This window comes from Malus sylvestris, chromosome 4 (genome assembly GCF_916048215.2).
Source record: "Malus sylvestris chromosome 4, drMalSylv7.2, whole genome shotgun sequence".
Lineage (NCBI taxonomy): Eukaryota > Viridiplantae > Streptophyta > Magnoliopsida > Rosales > Rosaceae > Malus > Malus sylvestris.
This window is the reverse complement of record NC_062263.1, coordinates 2,956,820-2,974,514: the sequence shown is the minus strand read 5'-3', so window position 1 is coordinate 2,974,514 and position 17,695 is coordinate 2,956,820. Positions and strand designations below refer to the sequence as shown.

Sequence of the window (17,695 nt, the reverse complement as noted above, 5' to 3'; positions counted from 1 at the left end):
CAAAACTCTCTTTACTTGTTTTCCAAAAAAAACTCTCTTTACTTTTATGTTTTGGAAGGAATCATCATGGGATCGAATCCACACACTTCTCAATAGGGGTGGGCGCGGTGTGGTTCGGTGCGGTTTCAAGTAAACCCGCAACCGAAACCGAAACTTTTTGCGGTGCGGTTCGGTGCGGTTTTGAAGCCAAAACCGAAATGAAACCAAACCGTTTGGTTCGGTTCAGTGCGGTTTCAAACGATTTCGGTTTGGTTTTTGAGAAAAAAAATGTACAATTTAAAATATATACCTATTTATGCATAAAACGGTCTTATTTTCCTCATATATTAATTAATGAACATGTAGCAACAACAATGTAGCAAAAACAACAACAACAATGCAGCAAAACTGCAGCAAAAAACAGTGGAAAACAATGCTCCATGCAATTTCCCTATGCTATTCTGAAAAGTGTGAGTTTGTTTCCGTAGTATTACAATATGTTCTTATGAAAGACTACATACGCAGCGTGCAATCCCGGGATAGCAAGTTAATCATCTACCTTAAACACATTACAAATATTAAGCTGCTATGAAATCATTAAGTGGGCCACTAGCTACTCTTTCTGGTGGCTACTAGTCTAGCATTTTCTGGTACCTTTGAAGCCAAGAATGCTATCAGAATTATTGAAGCCATGCGATGATCAAGGACTACACTCGAATGATGAACTTAGAATATGGTGTGATCCGAATTCCAAAGGATTGCAAAGAATGAAGCAGTTAGGCTGTCACCATGGATATGTCAGGGGGCATGACATGAGCTAGAGGTTGTGCAGATTGTATTGCGTAATACTGATCAATACAAAGATTATGCGTTGTGCAGGAGGTAAACTTTGATAGGGGTTTTCATGACATTGTGAAGAAGATCAAGCATTGATCTGGTAAGTCTTTGACAATAGAATTTATACTAAGATGATACAATAAACTAATTTAAAACAGAGAGACAACATTATTTTGATCTTAAAACATAATATTTAATATATGGTGCGGTTTCAGTTTCGGTGCGGTTTTGAAAACCCAAAACCGAAACCAAACCGTTTTCTTTGCCGCGGTTTGGTTTCGAAACCGAAACCATTTCAAAACCGCAAAACCAAACCATTCGGTGCGGTCCGATTCGATTCGTGTTTCGGTTTCGGTTTTCGGTTCCAAGTGCCCACCCCTACTTCTCAAAGCCACTTGGATTAAAATGACAAAGAGATTTAAATTTGAATTTAGAGAAAATGACTATTTACTACCCTCATATTTTGTGGTTTTCAACATTTAGTACATCAAGGTTTTTTTTGTCCCAGAGTCATACCTAAAGTGTAAATTTTGGAACAGTCTTATACATGCCGTTAATTGTGACATGGCGCCCATGTGGACAATGATTGGGCGCCACGTGTCATCCACATTTTTTTTCCTTCTTCTTCTTCCTCCTCATTCTTCTTCTTCTGGGTTGCAAGGGGTTGGGTTTTGGGTGGGGAGGGGGGGGAGGGGAGACGAACTGGGTTGCAAATTCTGGGTTGCAAATTCGGTATTTTTTTTCTTCTTCCTCCTCCCTCCGACGAATCTGGGTTGCAGATTCGGTTTTTTTTTTCTTCTTCTTCTCCTCCTTCCTTCTTCTTCTTCTTCTTCTTCTTCTTCTTCCTCCTCCGAATCTGCAGTTTTTTTTTTCCTCCTTCCTCCATCTTCTTATTCTTCTTCCTCCTCCGAATCCGGGTTGCAGATTTCGATTTTTTTTTCTTTTTCCTCCTTCTTTCTTCTCCTTCTTGTTCTTCTTCTTCTCCTCCGAATTTGGGTTAGAGATTTCGGTTTTTTTTTTCTTATTCCTCTTTCTCCTTCTTCCTTCCTCCTTCTTCCTTCTTCTTCTTTATCCTTCTTCTTCTTCTTCTTCCTCCGACTCTGGGGATGAAGATTTTTTTTTACTATATATATATTTATTTATTTTATAAATAATTTCTTTTTAATTTCCATGTGAGTGACACGTGGCGCCCAGTCATTGTCCACATGGGCGTCACGTCACAGTTAACGGGAGACCTAACAGTTTGACTAACGGATGTATAAGACTATCCCAAAATTTAGACTTTAGGTGTGACTCTAGGACGAAAAAAACTTAATATACTAAATGTTGAAAACCATGAAACATGAGGATAGTAAACAGTCTTTTGCCCTTGAATTTATGTATAATTAATTGTTCAAGTGGAGTTCAGAAATCTTAAAGATCCCCCTCCTTGATCTAAAAAAAAGAGAAGAGATCATCTCTAGATCTCTTCCACCAAGGTCACAAGATCAAGTGATTCGGCCATTTCAAATTTCATCCAGCAGTCCACCTGTTTTGACCCCTTAAAAGGTGTAATAATTTTTAGCCGTTGGATGAAATTTGAAAGGCCCAGATCACTTGATCCGGTGACCTTGGTGAAAGAGATTTGGAGAGGAACTCTTCTAAAAAAAATGATACTCGTTCTTAAATTAAGTTGTTTTTAGAAAAACGAAGGATATCAAATGTGGATGCAAATTTTCACCTTCTCTTTCTTTGACAAAATTGCACCTACAAAACAATCAACACCTATGGTCAAGGCCAAGAGCCTTACGCACCCACGATGAATTGGGGGGGCTTTGGCTGAAGAACCTCGATTACAAAAGTTATAATTTAGAGAGAAACGTATTTGGAGAGTTTTTGGGAGTTTTGCAAGAGTGTGGACCTCCTTTTTTAGAAAAAAAATATGGTCATATATATAGGGAATGGAGGTGGCCGACCCTTAGAGGTTTTTTGTGTGAAAATGGGTGATTTAATTGGTGATTAATGGATTAATTAGAATTTAATCCATTAATTAGCCAATTAATCTCTATTTATATGGAATAATTTGTAGGTTATGAAGTCATTACCTAAGATGAGGATGGATGAGATAATTTGGAATTGGTTACCTTTTTTGGACACTCTTGGCTTGATTAAAGAATGATTGTCTATTGCTCGCGCGTAGGATAACCGGTGTGTCTCAGGGGTAACTTTGTCCTTTTCATCAAAAATCGACGTGTCGCCTTGTGATTATTTTTGGCTCCACAAATGCCCCATACCTACTGGGCTACTCATTGGAAAGGGTAGTAGGTGTAGAGATTTTCTTGCTCTAGGAAACTTAGGATTGCTTCCTGTTTTGATGTAGATTCCCTATGAAATTAGATCATTCTAGGAAAGGGAAATAAATTTCTCTCAAAGCCTATTTAAGTCCACCTTAAGTGGGTTATTAAATCAATTTTGGAGAGTGATTTATTCTACCCTACAAGAGAGAGAGAGAGCTTAGAGGATATTTGTTCCCCCTCCTCTAGCAATCTTCTACATTTTACTTGTGCAAAGGACCGTCTTTCATTACTTTCTTCGTCTTCTCCGTGCCGTACCAATGTAATAAAAACTTAATTTCTTCTTGTCTTTTTCTTGGGTGGTGCTGCCACGGGGTAGTCGTCGGGGTGGTACGGCACGTCGGCTGACAAGGGCCAGGAGTCGGCTTGGCATGGGCCAAGAAGGTGATGTGGAAAGGAACATTGCTTGAGTAGCTCGGCTTGATTGAAGCCAAGGATTGGTTCGGCATGGGCCGAGGAAGTGGCGTGGAATAGGCAATTATTTAGGCTGTCTGCTGAAAATGAGGAAATTACTTGAGTTTGATTTTCAACTGCCATAGATGGAGCAGTCAATGATGAAGCTGCCAAGATCAGAGTTGCTCAAGATGAAATGTCAGATGAGTGAACTGTTAAGTGTAAAAGTGGTTGCTGCCCCTTAACCATTTGTTGCTTAGTTGATCTTCAAGCATTTGATCTTTTAAACTATGTGGCCTTTTCGCACTAGAAAGCTTACCCAAATGGGTGTTAGGGATTTAATTTACCATCTCGCACTGGAGAGAAATTAGTTTACCATCTCGCACTGGAGAGCAATTAGTTTATCCTCTTGCACTGGAGAGCAAACCCATAGGGGTGTCGGGGAATTGGTTTACCCTCTCGCACTTAAGAGCAATTAGTTTACCCTCTCGTATTGGAGAGCAAATAGTTTATCCTCTCGTACTGGAGAGCAAACCCTTTTGGGTGTTAGGGAATTGGTTTACCCTCTCGCACTGGAGAGCAATTAGTTTATCCTCTTGCACTGGAGAGCATGGAAGTCGTTGTCATGAGTGTAGCTGAGGAAAGCTGGACTATTGGACAACTGAAATAATCATCAGGTTGCAAGGTCTTGTTTGGTGAACTGCTTGAGACTTCGAACTGCTTGTGGAACCCACGTAAGGGTGTAAACGCAGTGAGTTGCTCCCTAAATTATTGTGCCATCATTAGGTGTTTCATCTTGTGCCCTTTTGAGGCTTAGTTGGCACGAGAAATTACACAATCGCTTGGTCAGGAGATGTTTTACTTCTTCTTGAATTTTCCTTTGTTAGGGTGGCAAAGCTCTCGATTGCCCTCAATCGTGATATGCTGGTCTAAGCTACTCTTCTATATGTTCGGCTAGTCGGTAGGTGTGGTATGTTCCTAGTAGGCGAGTGTGTAACTCACAGGCTGCTGGTTGAACTTGAGCCGGATTGAGTGACTGCTTCTTTCTGTCCGCTATGCTTCCTGCTCCGATGTGATGTGGATGATACTCATTGCGGGCCTAGCCGGAAATGAATGCTTTGCCTGGAAGGTTACTCATGTTGATTATCAGAGTGTGGCCCCAACCGTGAGTGTATACTTATCCTCGGGCCTAGTCGAGAGTGCACGCTCCTCCGCGCTCTAAGACATGAGTATACGCTATCTCGGAGGCCTAATCGGGAATGTACACTGCCTGAATGTTCGGCTCATGGCTGGTTGAGTGGCTGCTTGCTGGAATGCTGCTGGAAATGATCGTCTGCCCTTATCCTACCTCAGGATAACTCGTCCGGGGCACGTTAGATCTCGGTGCGTTGCAAAAGTTGATTCACCAAGGTCGTCTGTTGTGCAAGGGCACTCATCAACTCTATGACTTGTCAAGACAAGTGTTGTTCGCCATTTAGATTAGAAGAGCTTGGAAGGAATATGCCTCATTGAGCAGTAGAAGTATGGTAGACTCCAGGCATGAGATTTGAGTTGGGAAATGTCAAATCTGTGGAGAAATATGGTAAAAATACCCTAGGCTCGATGGTTGCTCCGGATGGTCGAGATATTCTCGAGCCGACTTGGGCTGCTTGGGAAATCATTGGAGCAGGCAGGGCTGCGGGAGCAGGTTAGGCAGTGGGAGCAGGCTGGGCTGCTAGAGCAGGTTGGGCCGCGAGGGTAGGCTGGGCCACGAGAGCAAGTTGAGCCGCTAGAGTAGGCTGCTCAGCGCGTGATGCTCGCGAATGCGAGGCTTAGGCTTGGCTTGGCAACGCATTGGGCTCGCGTTGAGCATGGAGTGACATGGCTCGGGCCGTGGTGGTGGAGCCATAAACCTCGTCGTGGATGATTGCCGCGGTGGCCACCGCGGTGGTTGCCATGGTTGAGCCTTGTGGTGGCGGTGCCGCTCCCCTAAGATCACATTTAGTCTCGTGGATCGCCGCAGTCCCATTTCTTGAATATTGGAATTTTCAATTGTGGAATTTTCTAAATTTCTAGCCATTGTATTTCTCTTTTACATTTTATCAAAGAATATTTGCAAATAAAAAATTCTAATAATAAGAACGTACGAAACAATCAACACCTTTGGTCAAGGCCAAGAGTCTTCTACGAGTGTGAATCTCAGCTATCAATGAAAACACCAATTTGTGGATGCAAATTTTCACCTTCTCCTTTTTTGACAAAATTGCACCTACAAAACAATCAACACCGTTGGTCAAGGCCAAGAGCCTCACGTGCCCACGATGAAAGGGGGGCTTTGGCGAAAGAACCTCTGATACAAAAGTTATAATTTAGAGAGAAAAGTGTTTGGAGAGTTTTTGGGAGTTTTGAAAGACTGTAGACCTCCTTTTTTAGAAAAAATAGGGTCAAATATATAGGGAATGGATGTGGCCAGCCCTTAGAGGTTTTTTGTGTGAAAATGGGTGATTTAATTGGTGATTAATGGATTAATTAGAATTTAATCCATTAATTAGCCAATTAATCTCCATTTATATGGAATAATTTATAGGTTATGGAGTAATTACCTAAGATGAGGATAGATGAGATAATTTGGAACTGATTATCTTTTTTGGACACTCTTGGCTTTAGTAAAGAATGATTGACCACTGCTCATGCAGAGGACAACCCGTATGTCTTAGGGATAACTTTATTATTTTTACCAAAAATTCACATATCGCCTTGTGATTATTTTTTGCTCTACTTCAAATGCTTAAGAAAATAGTGCTTTTAAGTTTAAAATCTATAAGAGCATCTTCAAAGAGATGTTAAATCCTAAGTTGAATATCATGTAATTGTTCTTCCGCATCCAACCATGAAGATCTCCGCTGCTGCATTGGTGGCGGTGGTGGCGCTGAGTGTTGTCCTGTGTGCCAGCAGCAACGGCGATTACTCGTCCACCGTCGCGAAAGTGAAGATTGTGAGGGGGAAGAAGCTGTGCGACAAAGGGTGGAAGTGTAAAGGGTGGTCAAAGTACTTTTGCAATCTCACCATCTCCGATTACTTCCAGACTTACCAGTTTGAGAATCTGTTCTCCAAGAGAAACACGCCGGTGGCGCATGCCGTTGGGTTTTGGGATTACCAGGCGTTTATCACCGCCGCCGCGCTTTTCGAGCCTCTTGGGTTTGGGACCACGGGTGGGAAGCTTATGCAGATGAAGGAGATCGCCGCCTTTCTTGGACATGTCGGCAGCAAAACCTCTTGGAAGTCACCACTCTTGTTTGTGCATAGAATTGCTATTTTGGGTAGCTCTTGTTTTTATAATTAGTAATGTTTGATTGAGATTTGTTGAGTTTTAGTGAATTGGGTTTATGAACAATGTCGATTTTGAGGGAAAAAACTTGGATTTCATAAATTTTGTAAAACACAGCGACCGAATTGGCTAAATTAAAAACGCAGTGACCAAAAATAGATTTTGACCATCAATACAGTGACGAAAAGGATATATGTATACCGGTGTTCTTGTGGTTGTTGACGGCGATGGGGATGATTGTTCCAGGCGGTTACGGTGTGGCCACCGGAGGACCATACGCTTGGGGGCTTTGCTACAACAGGGAAATGAGTCCCATGCAGTCATACTGTGATGACTATTACAAGTACATATATCCCTGCAGCCCTGGAGCTGAATACTATGGCCGTGGTGCTTTGCCTATCTACTGGTTTGTATTCCATCTATTTTATCATTGGTTTATGTCGATTTCCTTTCATAATATTCATTTGTCCGAGCTTTCGTTTACCAAATAAATTAACCAAAGATGATGTCAGTTGTGTTGTAAAGTAGAGCGAGCTATCGTTAGATGAGATTAATTCGTTGGTCTACTCGTTATGCCATCTTAGCAAGTTCACAAATTAGATGATACATACTGCAAGCTAGTAATTTACTTGTGGTGGAAACAAGATAGAGTTGTTTTGCGGTCAGACATATTTGTCTTCATACAGCAGACGCCGCTTAGTGGGATAAGCCTTTGTTGTTGTCTATCAGTTTGTTCCATAGTCTAGCTATTGTCACATTTATGTTTTTTCCTCAAATCTCGTGACATCTGAAGTTCTAGAAGATACGTGAGGTTGTAGTTTGAGTTCTTTGAATAGACAATGTTACTAATTTAACATTGGTTCTACCATCTAGGAACTACAATTACGGTGCAGCTGGAGACGCTTTGAAGGTGGATCTGTTGAACCATCCAGAATACATTGAGCAGAACGCTACTCTCGCTTTCCAAGCTGCAGTATGGAGGTGGATGACCCCTATCAAGAAGTCACAACCCTCGGCCCACCAAGCATTTGTTGGAGACTGGAAGCCTACCAAGAACGATACCTTGAGTAAGCGGTTTCCTGGATTTGGCACTACAATGAATATTCTTTATGGGGAATCAGTTTGTGGCAATGGTGACATTGATGCCATGAACAGCATCGTTTCACATTACCAGTACTACCTGGACCTTATGGGTGTCGGTCGAGACGAGGCAGGGCCTCATGAAGTGTTAACTTGTGCCGAGCAGGTTGCATTTAACCCAATCCAGCCTGCTGTTACTGCATCTTCTTGAGATCTATATCGTGTTAGGTTGCCTGCCCTATCAAAGCACATCTTCTTCTCCCATCAGCTTAGAAATTCAAAAGGAAAATCGAAACCCATCTTCTTCTCTACAAGTTGGAAGTATTAATAAAAAGGAGTCGGAGCTAGATGTTAATAGATTATTTGGAATTTCGCGCGTGAAGATGCATATATGTGAGAATGTGTAAACTGTTGATTGATTTGTTGCCATACTTAAGTTATTTGCTTTCTGGGTTTTGAAATCCATTCGTTTCCAACGTCGAAATGCGTCGTCTGTGTAATTTGTTATATGTAATATATGAACCGTTTTGTTCTCGTATATCTGTTATGGACAACTAAATTTGAGTGCCAAGTTTCATCAGTATATGGCAAATTCTTGCTTTATTTTTTATTTCGACAAGGTACGTTATCTTATTCCTGTTAGGCATTTGATTACGGCATACAAGAGGAAATTCACACTTCTAATGCTCTATGGATCGATGTTCTGAAATCAGCTCATGTACCGCTTTAATGGGCAAACAGCCCAACCCTTGGAACATACTATAGCCCCAGGTGGCGAAGAGCTGACATCAAGGTGCCAAATCTTCCGGTCACTGTGAGCTCTTGGTGTAGATCAGCCCGTTATCCCTTGAGAGTAATTTTTATCCGCAGATTACAAGTGTGAGTAAGTGAAATAATTTTCATACCCATTTATTTTTGTCAAGTAACATGCTCTAAGAAACCTTCACTTTAGGGTTTAGGAGCTACATAACTTATTTGTGCTCATTTTTTCTTCTAGTTGCTAAAATGGTGCCAAGAAAATCATCCATTGCCGAAACAAACGATCCCTTGTCTTCTGCCTCATCCCTCACTGCTGCTCTGATCTGCTCCCCAATATCACCAACTTTTTTCCTCAGTTCTCCTCCTTTGCCACTTTTCTCCATTACCAAATCTATCAGTCTCTTCACCTCCTTTCCAACAACAACACTCTGTGCTCCCCTTGTAAGTTCGACGCTCACGCCCATCTCCTCCGCCAACATCTTCGAGTTAAATGCCTGCTCGGACGCCAACGGCCACCCTATCATTGGCACCCCCTGGCTTAAGCTCTCCATCACTGAATTCCATCCGCAGTGGCTAACAAACACACCCGTCGACTTGTGTGACAGTATCTCCAACTGGGGTGCCCAATTGTGCACCACCAACCCTTGTTTTCCTCTACTCATTCGATCTTCGAACCCCTCGGGCAACCACTCTGCTCGGAACTCACCCTTCATGTCATATCCAACCGGAGGCCTTATTACCCAAATAAAAGGCCTTCCACTTTCTTCCAACCCAAGAGCTAATTCCATCAACTGGTTTGAACTAATACTGTTTTGAGAACCAAATGAGACGTAAACAACCGAATCCGACCCTTGTGAGTCAAGCCATTCGAGGCATGCTTCAGGAGGTATGCCGAACTCTTTTCCGGCGCGTTGCCTCGAAACACTTAAGCGCAACGTAGATGATTTGTTGAGTGCTTCTAAAGGAAGAAGAGGTCCGATGGACCATACAGGACGCCCCAGGTAGTTCCTCAAGATCTTCAATCCAACTGGCTCAATCTCCTCAACAGTACTACACAACCAACCAAAGGATTTCGTAGAAAGCGAAAGCTGAGGTTGAAAAATTCTTGATCCGAAGTCGGTACCATCTGCAGCTCTTAAATATGGATTCAGCTGAGAGATATGGAAGCGGTAACTCTCAGGAAACCCCGGCACCGGGAACTCATCCGAAGCTGTAGAACGGTGTGGGAGATTAAGCCAAGTAGACACCAAAGCTGCAGTGCCATAGGCACCACCTGTGGTGAAAGTCACGTGCGCAGTTCCAAAGCTGTTTGCAAGATTAGCAGCCCATCCAAAGTACATATCAGAGATAATACAAAGCGGCGGGCGGCCTTCTTTTTCGATGATATCCGAGATAAGGAGGTGAGCAGGAGCTTCAAGACTAGTTGATGCAGCACCTAGGTTTCCTATTTTGCTGAGAGGCAAGTTCTCCGTGTTCTCGCCGTTCGGGGGCAAGCCGTGGTCTGTGCTGCAGAATGAGAGCTCAGCCAAACGGATGTTGGAGTCAGATTGAGAGCTTGAGTTGGAGGCGATCGTTGTGCGGAGGTATTGGATGTTGAGGGCGGTGCTTGCGACGGTGATTGTGATGAAGCTTTTTCTCTGTTGGAGATTTCTTGCAAGTTGCAGGAATGGTATGAGATGGCCCTGAGCCAGGAATGGCAGCATCACAATGTGCTCTTGGTCACGTCTCTCCATCCCTACCTTCTTTTCTTCCCCTTTTTTTGTCTTTTTGTATTTGACAGGAAGTTTTCGGTTTTTGTTGTAAAGGTGAATGGATGGCTGATCACTAACCCACTTATTTGCCTTTCACTATGCTGCTTGTGATTTGCTTCTATACAAGCAAATCTTATAGAACACAACAAAGAGATAGTAGATGAAGGTGAGAGACTCACGGGAGAGATAGGAAGGAAGAAAGGAAGAGAGAAAAAGAGAGGAAGAGGAGAGGAGATAATAAAGAGTTATCTTTGCACACCTATTATTCCAAATTATAATGAAAGCACCACTGCTGCTCCGAGAACGTACTCCAGTCACACTGACTGTAGAGGAACCTCGTAAATTTTGTGTTTTGTTTATTTATTCCACTGCACACACTGTCGATTTTACAACACGTTATCAGCACGAGAAACTCTCATGTCAGTGAAAAGCATAGAGCCACAAATCCTGTTCATCTCCTTCAGCTAGAATATCACAGATAAGAAAATTTTTTCAATTCATCTTAAAATCTTTGTACTACTGATTTTCCTAAAGCAAATATATATATATATATATATATATATATATATATATATATATATATATACATGTTGCATGACTGTATATCATTCTTTGCAGAAGCAAAAGAGTACAGACTCAAAATTCGTAGAGAATTTGACAACCATGTAAACAGCCTCAGAACTCCAACTTGCGGACCTCGGATTGAAATACGTTCTTCTTGAAAGTTGTTCGTCCACTCAGTATCTACAACATATCTAAATTTCAGAAAACTTAAACGGTGCGATCGTCGCAGATGTCTGAAATACCAAACCAGTTTCCAATTTCCGCAGAAAACTGGACAGCCACCTTATGAGTACCACAACTCCATTTCTGAGGCTCAAATCGAAATTGTTTCTTCATGAAAGTTGTTCGGTATCCTCTTATCCATTTCATACTAAAATTTGAGCTAAATCTAACGGCTTGATCTTATCATAAGTTGCAAACACTCTTGACTCCAAAACTTATGGGAACCGTTTCGACTTTTTCGAAACTCACGGAGGAGGAACACCAATTGGAACTTATTATTACTATTATTTACTGAGTAACCAAAATGACTTCAAAACTGTGAAATAAAAATAAAAATAAAAGGAATCAAACAAAAGAAGTGGCAGACCAAGAAAAAAAAAAGCAAAAACAAAAGATGAGGACTTAATCATTGCATTTTCTGTTTTGGCATATTTATGTGCATGGTGTTGGTTTAAAACCCATGTCACAAGTTCTATTTATTTAAAGCAATTTATTTACAGTGGGTAGAATTATTACCCTTTGCTTTAAAGTTTTGATATTTATGAGAATGGTGGTGAATCAAAGCCCTTGTCACAAGTTTTATTTACTTTAAAGCAATTTATTTATCATGGACGGTTTTACCGCCTACTGCTTTAAGTTTTGATTTATGTGAATGGTGCTGAATTAAAGCCCTTGTCACAAGCTTTATTTACTTAAATGTAATTTATTTACTATGGCTGGAATTACTGCCTATTGCTTTAATTTATTTAATATACTTATTTTTGTTACGATAAGTACATACTGGACCTGAAGTTCCTTGATCAGATCAGAACCTGTAGTTTCTTGATCCTCATCATATAAAATGATTGAACCCGAAGTTCCATCATACAAAAAGATCAGGCATGAAGTCCCTTGATCCCGAAGATCAGGACATGAAATTCCTTGATGAGTACCGTAAGTTTGAAATGTCGCAGTGCTTCAACTTAATTGTAATAAAAGTCATAAGAGTCTCAGTCTACAGACTATTTAATAAGGACCAGAAGTTCCTTATGTCCATACTCAAAATGGTTTACCAGAAGCATTTATTAAGCGGATGAAATTGATTACCCGCGCTCTGCCCATGAAAACGAAATTGCCAGTTTTGACATAGGGACAAGTCATTTTACATAATTCATTATTAAGTTTGGTTGAGGCCAGTTGCCAACCATCAATATTTCTCAGTACAACTCGTGTTTGGGCACCAACCAAACATTAACATTTACGAGTTTTTGGTTGTGTTATCTATGTGCCTGTAAGACTGCCACAACGTACTAAAATAAGGCATCAATACAAACTGGTAATTTATGTTGAATTCAATCCACCATCTATCATTCAACATTTGGAACCCTTGACTAGGGATATATTTACCGTATGATTTGCGGACTATGATTTTGATAAGACAGTTTTCCTGCCATTAGGGGGAGAAAATAACATTGTTCCAGAAGAACAATGAGAAAATATCATTCCAGAAGAATGACAAGAAAAGACCGTTCCAAAAGAGCAAAGAGAATTTGTCTTATGATTCACGAAGCAATCAATGAGAAAATGAAGAATAATTGAATGATGCAACAAAAGTGATGAAATCATATACACTTGTTGCAAATGTGCCTACAAGAATTGATGTCCATGTTAGACAAAATAATATGGCAGTAAATGATTTATCTGTTGCACGCCTAAAGCGTGGCAGACCCTTAGATTCAAAAGGTTCATTCATTCGAAAGATGAAGAATATGGCACTACTAAACTATTGCATTCCCGAAGCATAACTGTTGCATGCCAGAAGCATGACAGTCGCCGCATGGATATACGTCCCAGAAAGGACAATTCGCAGACATGGGAATGTTGATGTCTCATGCATGGAGCATGATAGACATATAGGTTCCAATGACTCAACTCCCGGAAGTGGAGATTAAAATCCAAGCTCTATAATGCTCTAAAAGAGGTTATGATTCGCATTCTCTAAATTACGACTATCCTGAAAGAGATAGTGTAATGCCCTTGAAGAGGCAATGGATATCCAAAGAAATAAAAAGCTTTTATGCATGCGCATGCACATGAGAATATGGGATCACGGATTGATGATAACCAATGGTAATTTTGGTTTTTACAAGTAGCTACTAAATTCATCAATGAGCTATGTTGATATTGAGTCTTGTTCTTTTTCGTCAACAAAATTATTGGTCAAAATGGAGAAAGGCAATTCCATTATAATTTTGTACGAACGTGGAAAAATGGACCTATATATTTGAATATAATACAAATAGCCAAAAGATGTTGAACCAAGGAGGTTACATTGGGCATTTGTAATACAGTGAAATACACTCACATGATATGATACAAGGTATTGAAACGTGAAATTATACTCTAGTAAACAAGTTCATATGAATAGAGAATTATATACGAAGGGTTGTGAGTCACCCACATCATATCTCCACAAGTAAATCCCTCATGTATACATGGAAGCAAATTGCTCTGTATAAATTCCAAAGGAAAATGTGTCATGAAGTGTAGAAAATCCATGAAGGATTCAAATTTCTTGAAGTAAGCCCCCGAAAGGTAAAGCATAAAATATGTACTCAATACCAATGGATGTTATAAATTGCCTTAGTGAGTACTATTATTATGATGTTGTTGCAACATACTAAAATCTCTTGCAAGAAGTTGATGATATTAAATTAGAACTCCTGAATAATTGAATTGAAACTCCTGAATAGTCTAGAAAGATTATAAAGTGTTGAGAGAAATATTGTCTAGAGCTGCAGATCGAAAAATATGCCAACACGAATCTTATCCATGATGTTTATGATATTAAAGAATCATATGAATTTAAGATTATGAGTTGAATACTCAAATGATGTCGACACTAAGAATGATCATTTATCTTGGTGAAGTATATGCTTTATTGTATTTGACATGATACATTGAATGCAATAAAGCATATCTATTAATATCTCCGAGAAATTACAGATATGTATATACACATGAGTTAAAACAAACAAACAGGATGGAGCTTTCACAAAGGTTGCTCATGTGAAGCCTCAGTACTCGGAAGTACCCCAGAAGGGGGAGGCACTGGAGATTGATCATGTGGTACCCCAGTACTTAGCAAAACACCAGAAAGGGAAGGCATCAGTTGCTTTCGAAATCTAGCAACGAACCTCTGGTGATCAATTTGAATCCGACTTTCAGATTCTTGCAGCTGATCTAGCTTTCTTTTCATGCTCATAGAGTAATTATTTGCAAGCACGTGTAACACTCTATTCTCGTACTTGAGCCCTCTAATCTCTTGTTTAAGACTTGCCACCTCAGCCATCAATGATTCAACTTGGCGAGTTTGAGCAAGTAGGCGTTGCCTTATATTGGATACAGAGCCCGCACACTGAACACTAAGGGCCAAAGAATCTTGAACGGCCGACTCATCAAACCATTTTGAAAGGATCATGTTATCCTTTGGAGTGAGAAAATTCCTAGCTACCACAGTAGCGGTTATGTTATTCTTCATCACAGAATCCCCAACTGTAAGAGGACCATTAGAAGATAAGAAGGACGAGAGCCATATGTTATCCTAATGCTGCTCATCTGTATCACTCCTAAGACTCAAATCTAAGCAAATGTTAGATGGGCAAGTCATTTTCAAAAATGATGAAGGAAAAAAGAGGTCAAATAAAATTTCAGAAGTGCAAGAAGGGGGAAATTTCTCAGGCAACAACTTTCTGAGCATACTCTTAAACATAATTGATGTCTCTATAAAAGAAGAGGCAACAGAGCCACTTGTTCAAAGATCGAAGCGGCACGGCTCTCTGAATTTCAAAAGCCAGAATTTCTTGAATAAAGTTCGTTGGCATTTTTCAGACGCAATCTCAGCTTTTTTGGATATCGCGTGCAACTTTGTCAAAGCTCTCTGACAAAGTTGAAAATGTGTAAATCTTACTGTTCTAATTACACCACAGTTGCTGACAAGAGTAAAAGTACAGCACCACTACCTGCTATTGAAAAATTTCTATATATGTCGATCTCTATTCTCCATAACAAGGCAGACCTGCAAGAATACCTAACTCTTCCTTATCTCCGAGAATGCATTTTCAACAAAGCATCTCGAAATACTCAGTTTTCTTCCTCTCCTAGAATACCTCTTCAAACAAGTCACACCAGAGCAAGAGTATCTCATATCTTCAGGGACGAGAGTAAGAGTACCTCATATCATGCAATCTCTCTGTTCTTTCTTTTGTTCTTGTTCTTACCTGCAAAAACAAGGATAAAGAAAGCAATATGTCGAAACCTCCACTCAAACTCCCAGTAAGGATCCGACTGCCTGGAACCTTTCCTGATTGCTTACCTAGCTCTCGAGTAGTCATCTTCAACTGTTGGAGCTGGGTCTCCAGTCACCAAAAAGTGTTAAACCATCCAAATGCAAAGGTTGCATTCCACTCCTGCATCAGAGGGTAAATACTGTAGTAGAATATCCTACACATGCATAGGGGAAAACCAGGGAAAATACTACTTAAGCAAGGAGAGCAAGAAAGGCAAGTGAAAATGTTACCTTGAAGCATGTGGAGACAAGCGCAACAAACACGTGTTGATTCATCCTCGTCTAAACCGAAGATCACTTGCCACGTGAAGCTCTTTATGGTCCAATTTCATTCAAGATCAAACCTCGAAGCCCTTGAAGAAATCACAAGTCCGATTCAAGATCAAGTGTCCACCACCCTTGAATCAAAATCTGCTCTAGATAAAAGGAGTAAATTCAGACCTTTGGGGTAAGTCTAGCAGAAGGCCCTCCAACCCAGTTCAAGAACAAGCTTGTGGAAAGTTAACAAGTAAAGCATCTCTTTCGGCAACTCTTCTCGCTAAGAGACTGAAGCAGAATGATCAACGATCAGCATAAATGATTTGAAATCAGGGGGAGATATTCATCAGGGGGAGCATCCAAAACAGATCAAGATTTTAACGAGTCAATCGAAGACTTGTGGCCATCCAAGGAGGAGTGTTGTAAAGGTGAATGGATGGCTGGCCACTAACCCACTCATTTGCCTTTCACTATGCTGCTTATGATTTGCTTCTATAAAAGCAAGTCTTATAGAACATAACAAAGAGATAGTAGATAAAGGTGAGAGACTCACGGGAGAGATATGAAGGAAGAAAGGAAGAGAGAAAAAGAGAGGAAAAGAGAAAAAGAGAGGAAGAGGAAAGGAGATAATAGAGAGAGTTATCTTTGTACTCCTATTATTCTAAATTATAATGAAAGCACCACTGCTGCCCCGATGACATACTCCAGTCACACTGACTATAGAGGAACCTCGTAAATTTTGTGTCTTGTTTATTTATTCCACTGCACACACTGTCGATTTTACAACAGTTTTTTTTTTTCTGGTTGATATCAAAACAAAGAATGGTTTTCAAAAAAAAAAACAAAAAATGCAAGGTTGGTTAGGAATTTGGAGAGTTAAAAAGACACGTGTCTCCCTTTTATGGTGCCACGTTCTGATCAATCAGGACAGGACTCAAGTATTTTCGTTTATAATATACGTCGGCGGAATCAAATCTTTAAGTTTATATTTTTATGTGATTTTATTTATTTTTTTGTATTAAAAACTAGGTCATGTCACTCTTTACTATGGTCTGGTAAGTGAGAGGTCTTAGGTTCGAATCCAGTGGACAGCGAATTTGATACCAAATTAGGCTACTCATTGTGTGGCTTAGCCGAACTCCCCTTCCCTTAGTGTAAAAATATCGATGTACTCAAAAAAAACAAACAAACTAGGTCATCATCAACTATGAAAATTGTTTATTGGATTGTTTGTAGTTTTGTTAATGGAATTATTGGTCCCTAGTCACCACTAATTTATTTATAAACTCTAGATTAAGATTGACAAATGGTGATTAGTGTGACGACCCGTTCCTAATTTTCTATGTAATTTCTCTCCGAGTATGTAAATTGACATTTATGCCCTTGTTGGCAAAGTGACATGAACGTGATTATGCAGCTTTAAATTATTTTTCTCGCTATCGTCATTAAATAGTATTGTTTATTTGATTGTTTGTAGTTTTTTTTTTTGGCATTAAAAAGTAGGTTAGCGTCAATATATATTACAAATGGTGATTAGTGGTGATTAGTGGAGGACTCATTGTGTGGTTTAACCGAACTCCCCTTCCCTTAATGTAAAAATATCGATGTACTAAAAAAAAACCTAGGTCATCATCAACTATGCAAATTGTTTATTGGATTGTTTGTAGTTTTGTTAATGGAATTATTGGTCCCTAGTCACCACTAATTTATTTATAAACTCTAGATTAAGATTGACAAATGGTGATTAGTGTGAAGACCCGTCCCTAATTTTCTATGTAATTTCTCTCCGAGTATGTAAATTGACATTTATGCCCTTGTTGGCAATGTGACTTGGACGTGATTATACAGCTTTAAATTATTTTTCTCACTATCGTCATTAAATAGT

General features: G+C 40.1%; 4 protein-coding genes across 5 annotated transcripts in view; 2 read left to right on the top strand and 2 right to left on the bottom strand.

Moving 5' to 3' along the window:
• LOC126618874 (chitinase-like protein 1) overlaps positions 1-8,500 on the top strand; it is a 57,791-nt gene extending 49,291 nt beyond the window's left edge. Inside the window, exons 2-3 of the mRNA XM_050287080.1 lie at positions 7,096-7,255; positions 7,723-8,500. Of these exons, the coding sequence (XP_050143037.1) occupies positions 7,096-7,255; positions 7,723-8,140 (578 nt within the window). The 3' untranslated portion in view covers positions 8,141-8,500. The remainder of the gene's footprint in view (positions 1-7,095; positions 7,256-7,722) is intronic.
• LOC126618864 (importin beta-like SAD2) overlaps positions 1-17,695 on the bottom strand; it is a 128,525-nt gene that overhangs the window by 67,159 nt on the left and 43,671 nt on the right. The window lies entirely within an intron of this gene.
• LOC126618875 (chitinase-like protein 1) lies at positions 6,362-6,951 on the top strand. The gene has a single exon (XM_050287082.1). It carries the CDS (start codon positions 6,412-6,414, stop codon positions 6,862-6,864), a length of 453 nt encoding a protein of 150 aa, XP_050143039.1. The 5' UTR covers positions 6,362-6,411; the 3' UTR covers positions 6,865-6,951.
• LOC126618871 (UDP-glycosyltransferase 92A1-like) lies at positions 8,814-10,623 on the bottom strand. The gene has a single exon (XM_050287075.1). The coding sequence runs from the start codon at positions 10,419-10,421 to the stop codon at positions 8,901-8,903; it is 1,521 nt and encodes a 506-aa protein (XP_050143032.1). The 5' UTR covers positions 10,422-10,623; the 3' UTR covers positions 8,814-8,900.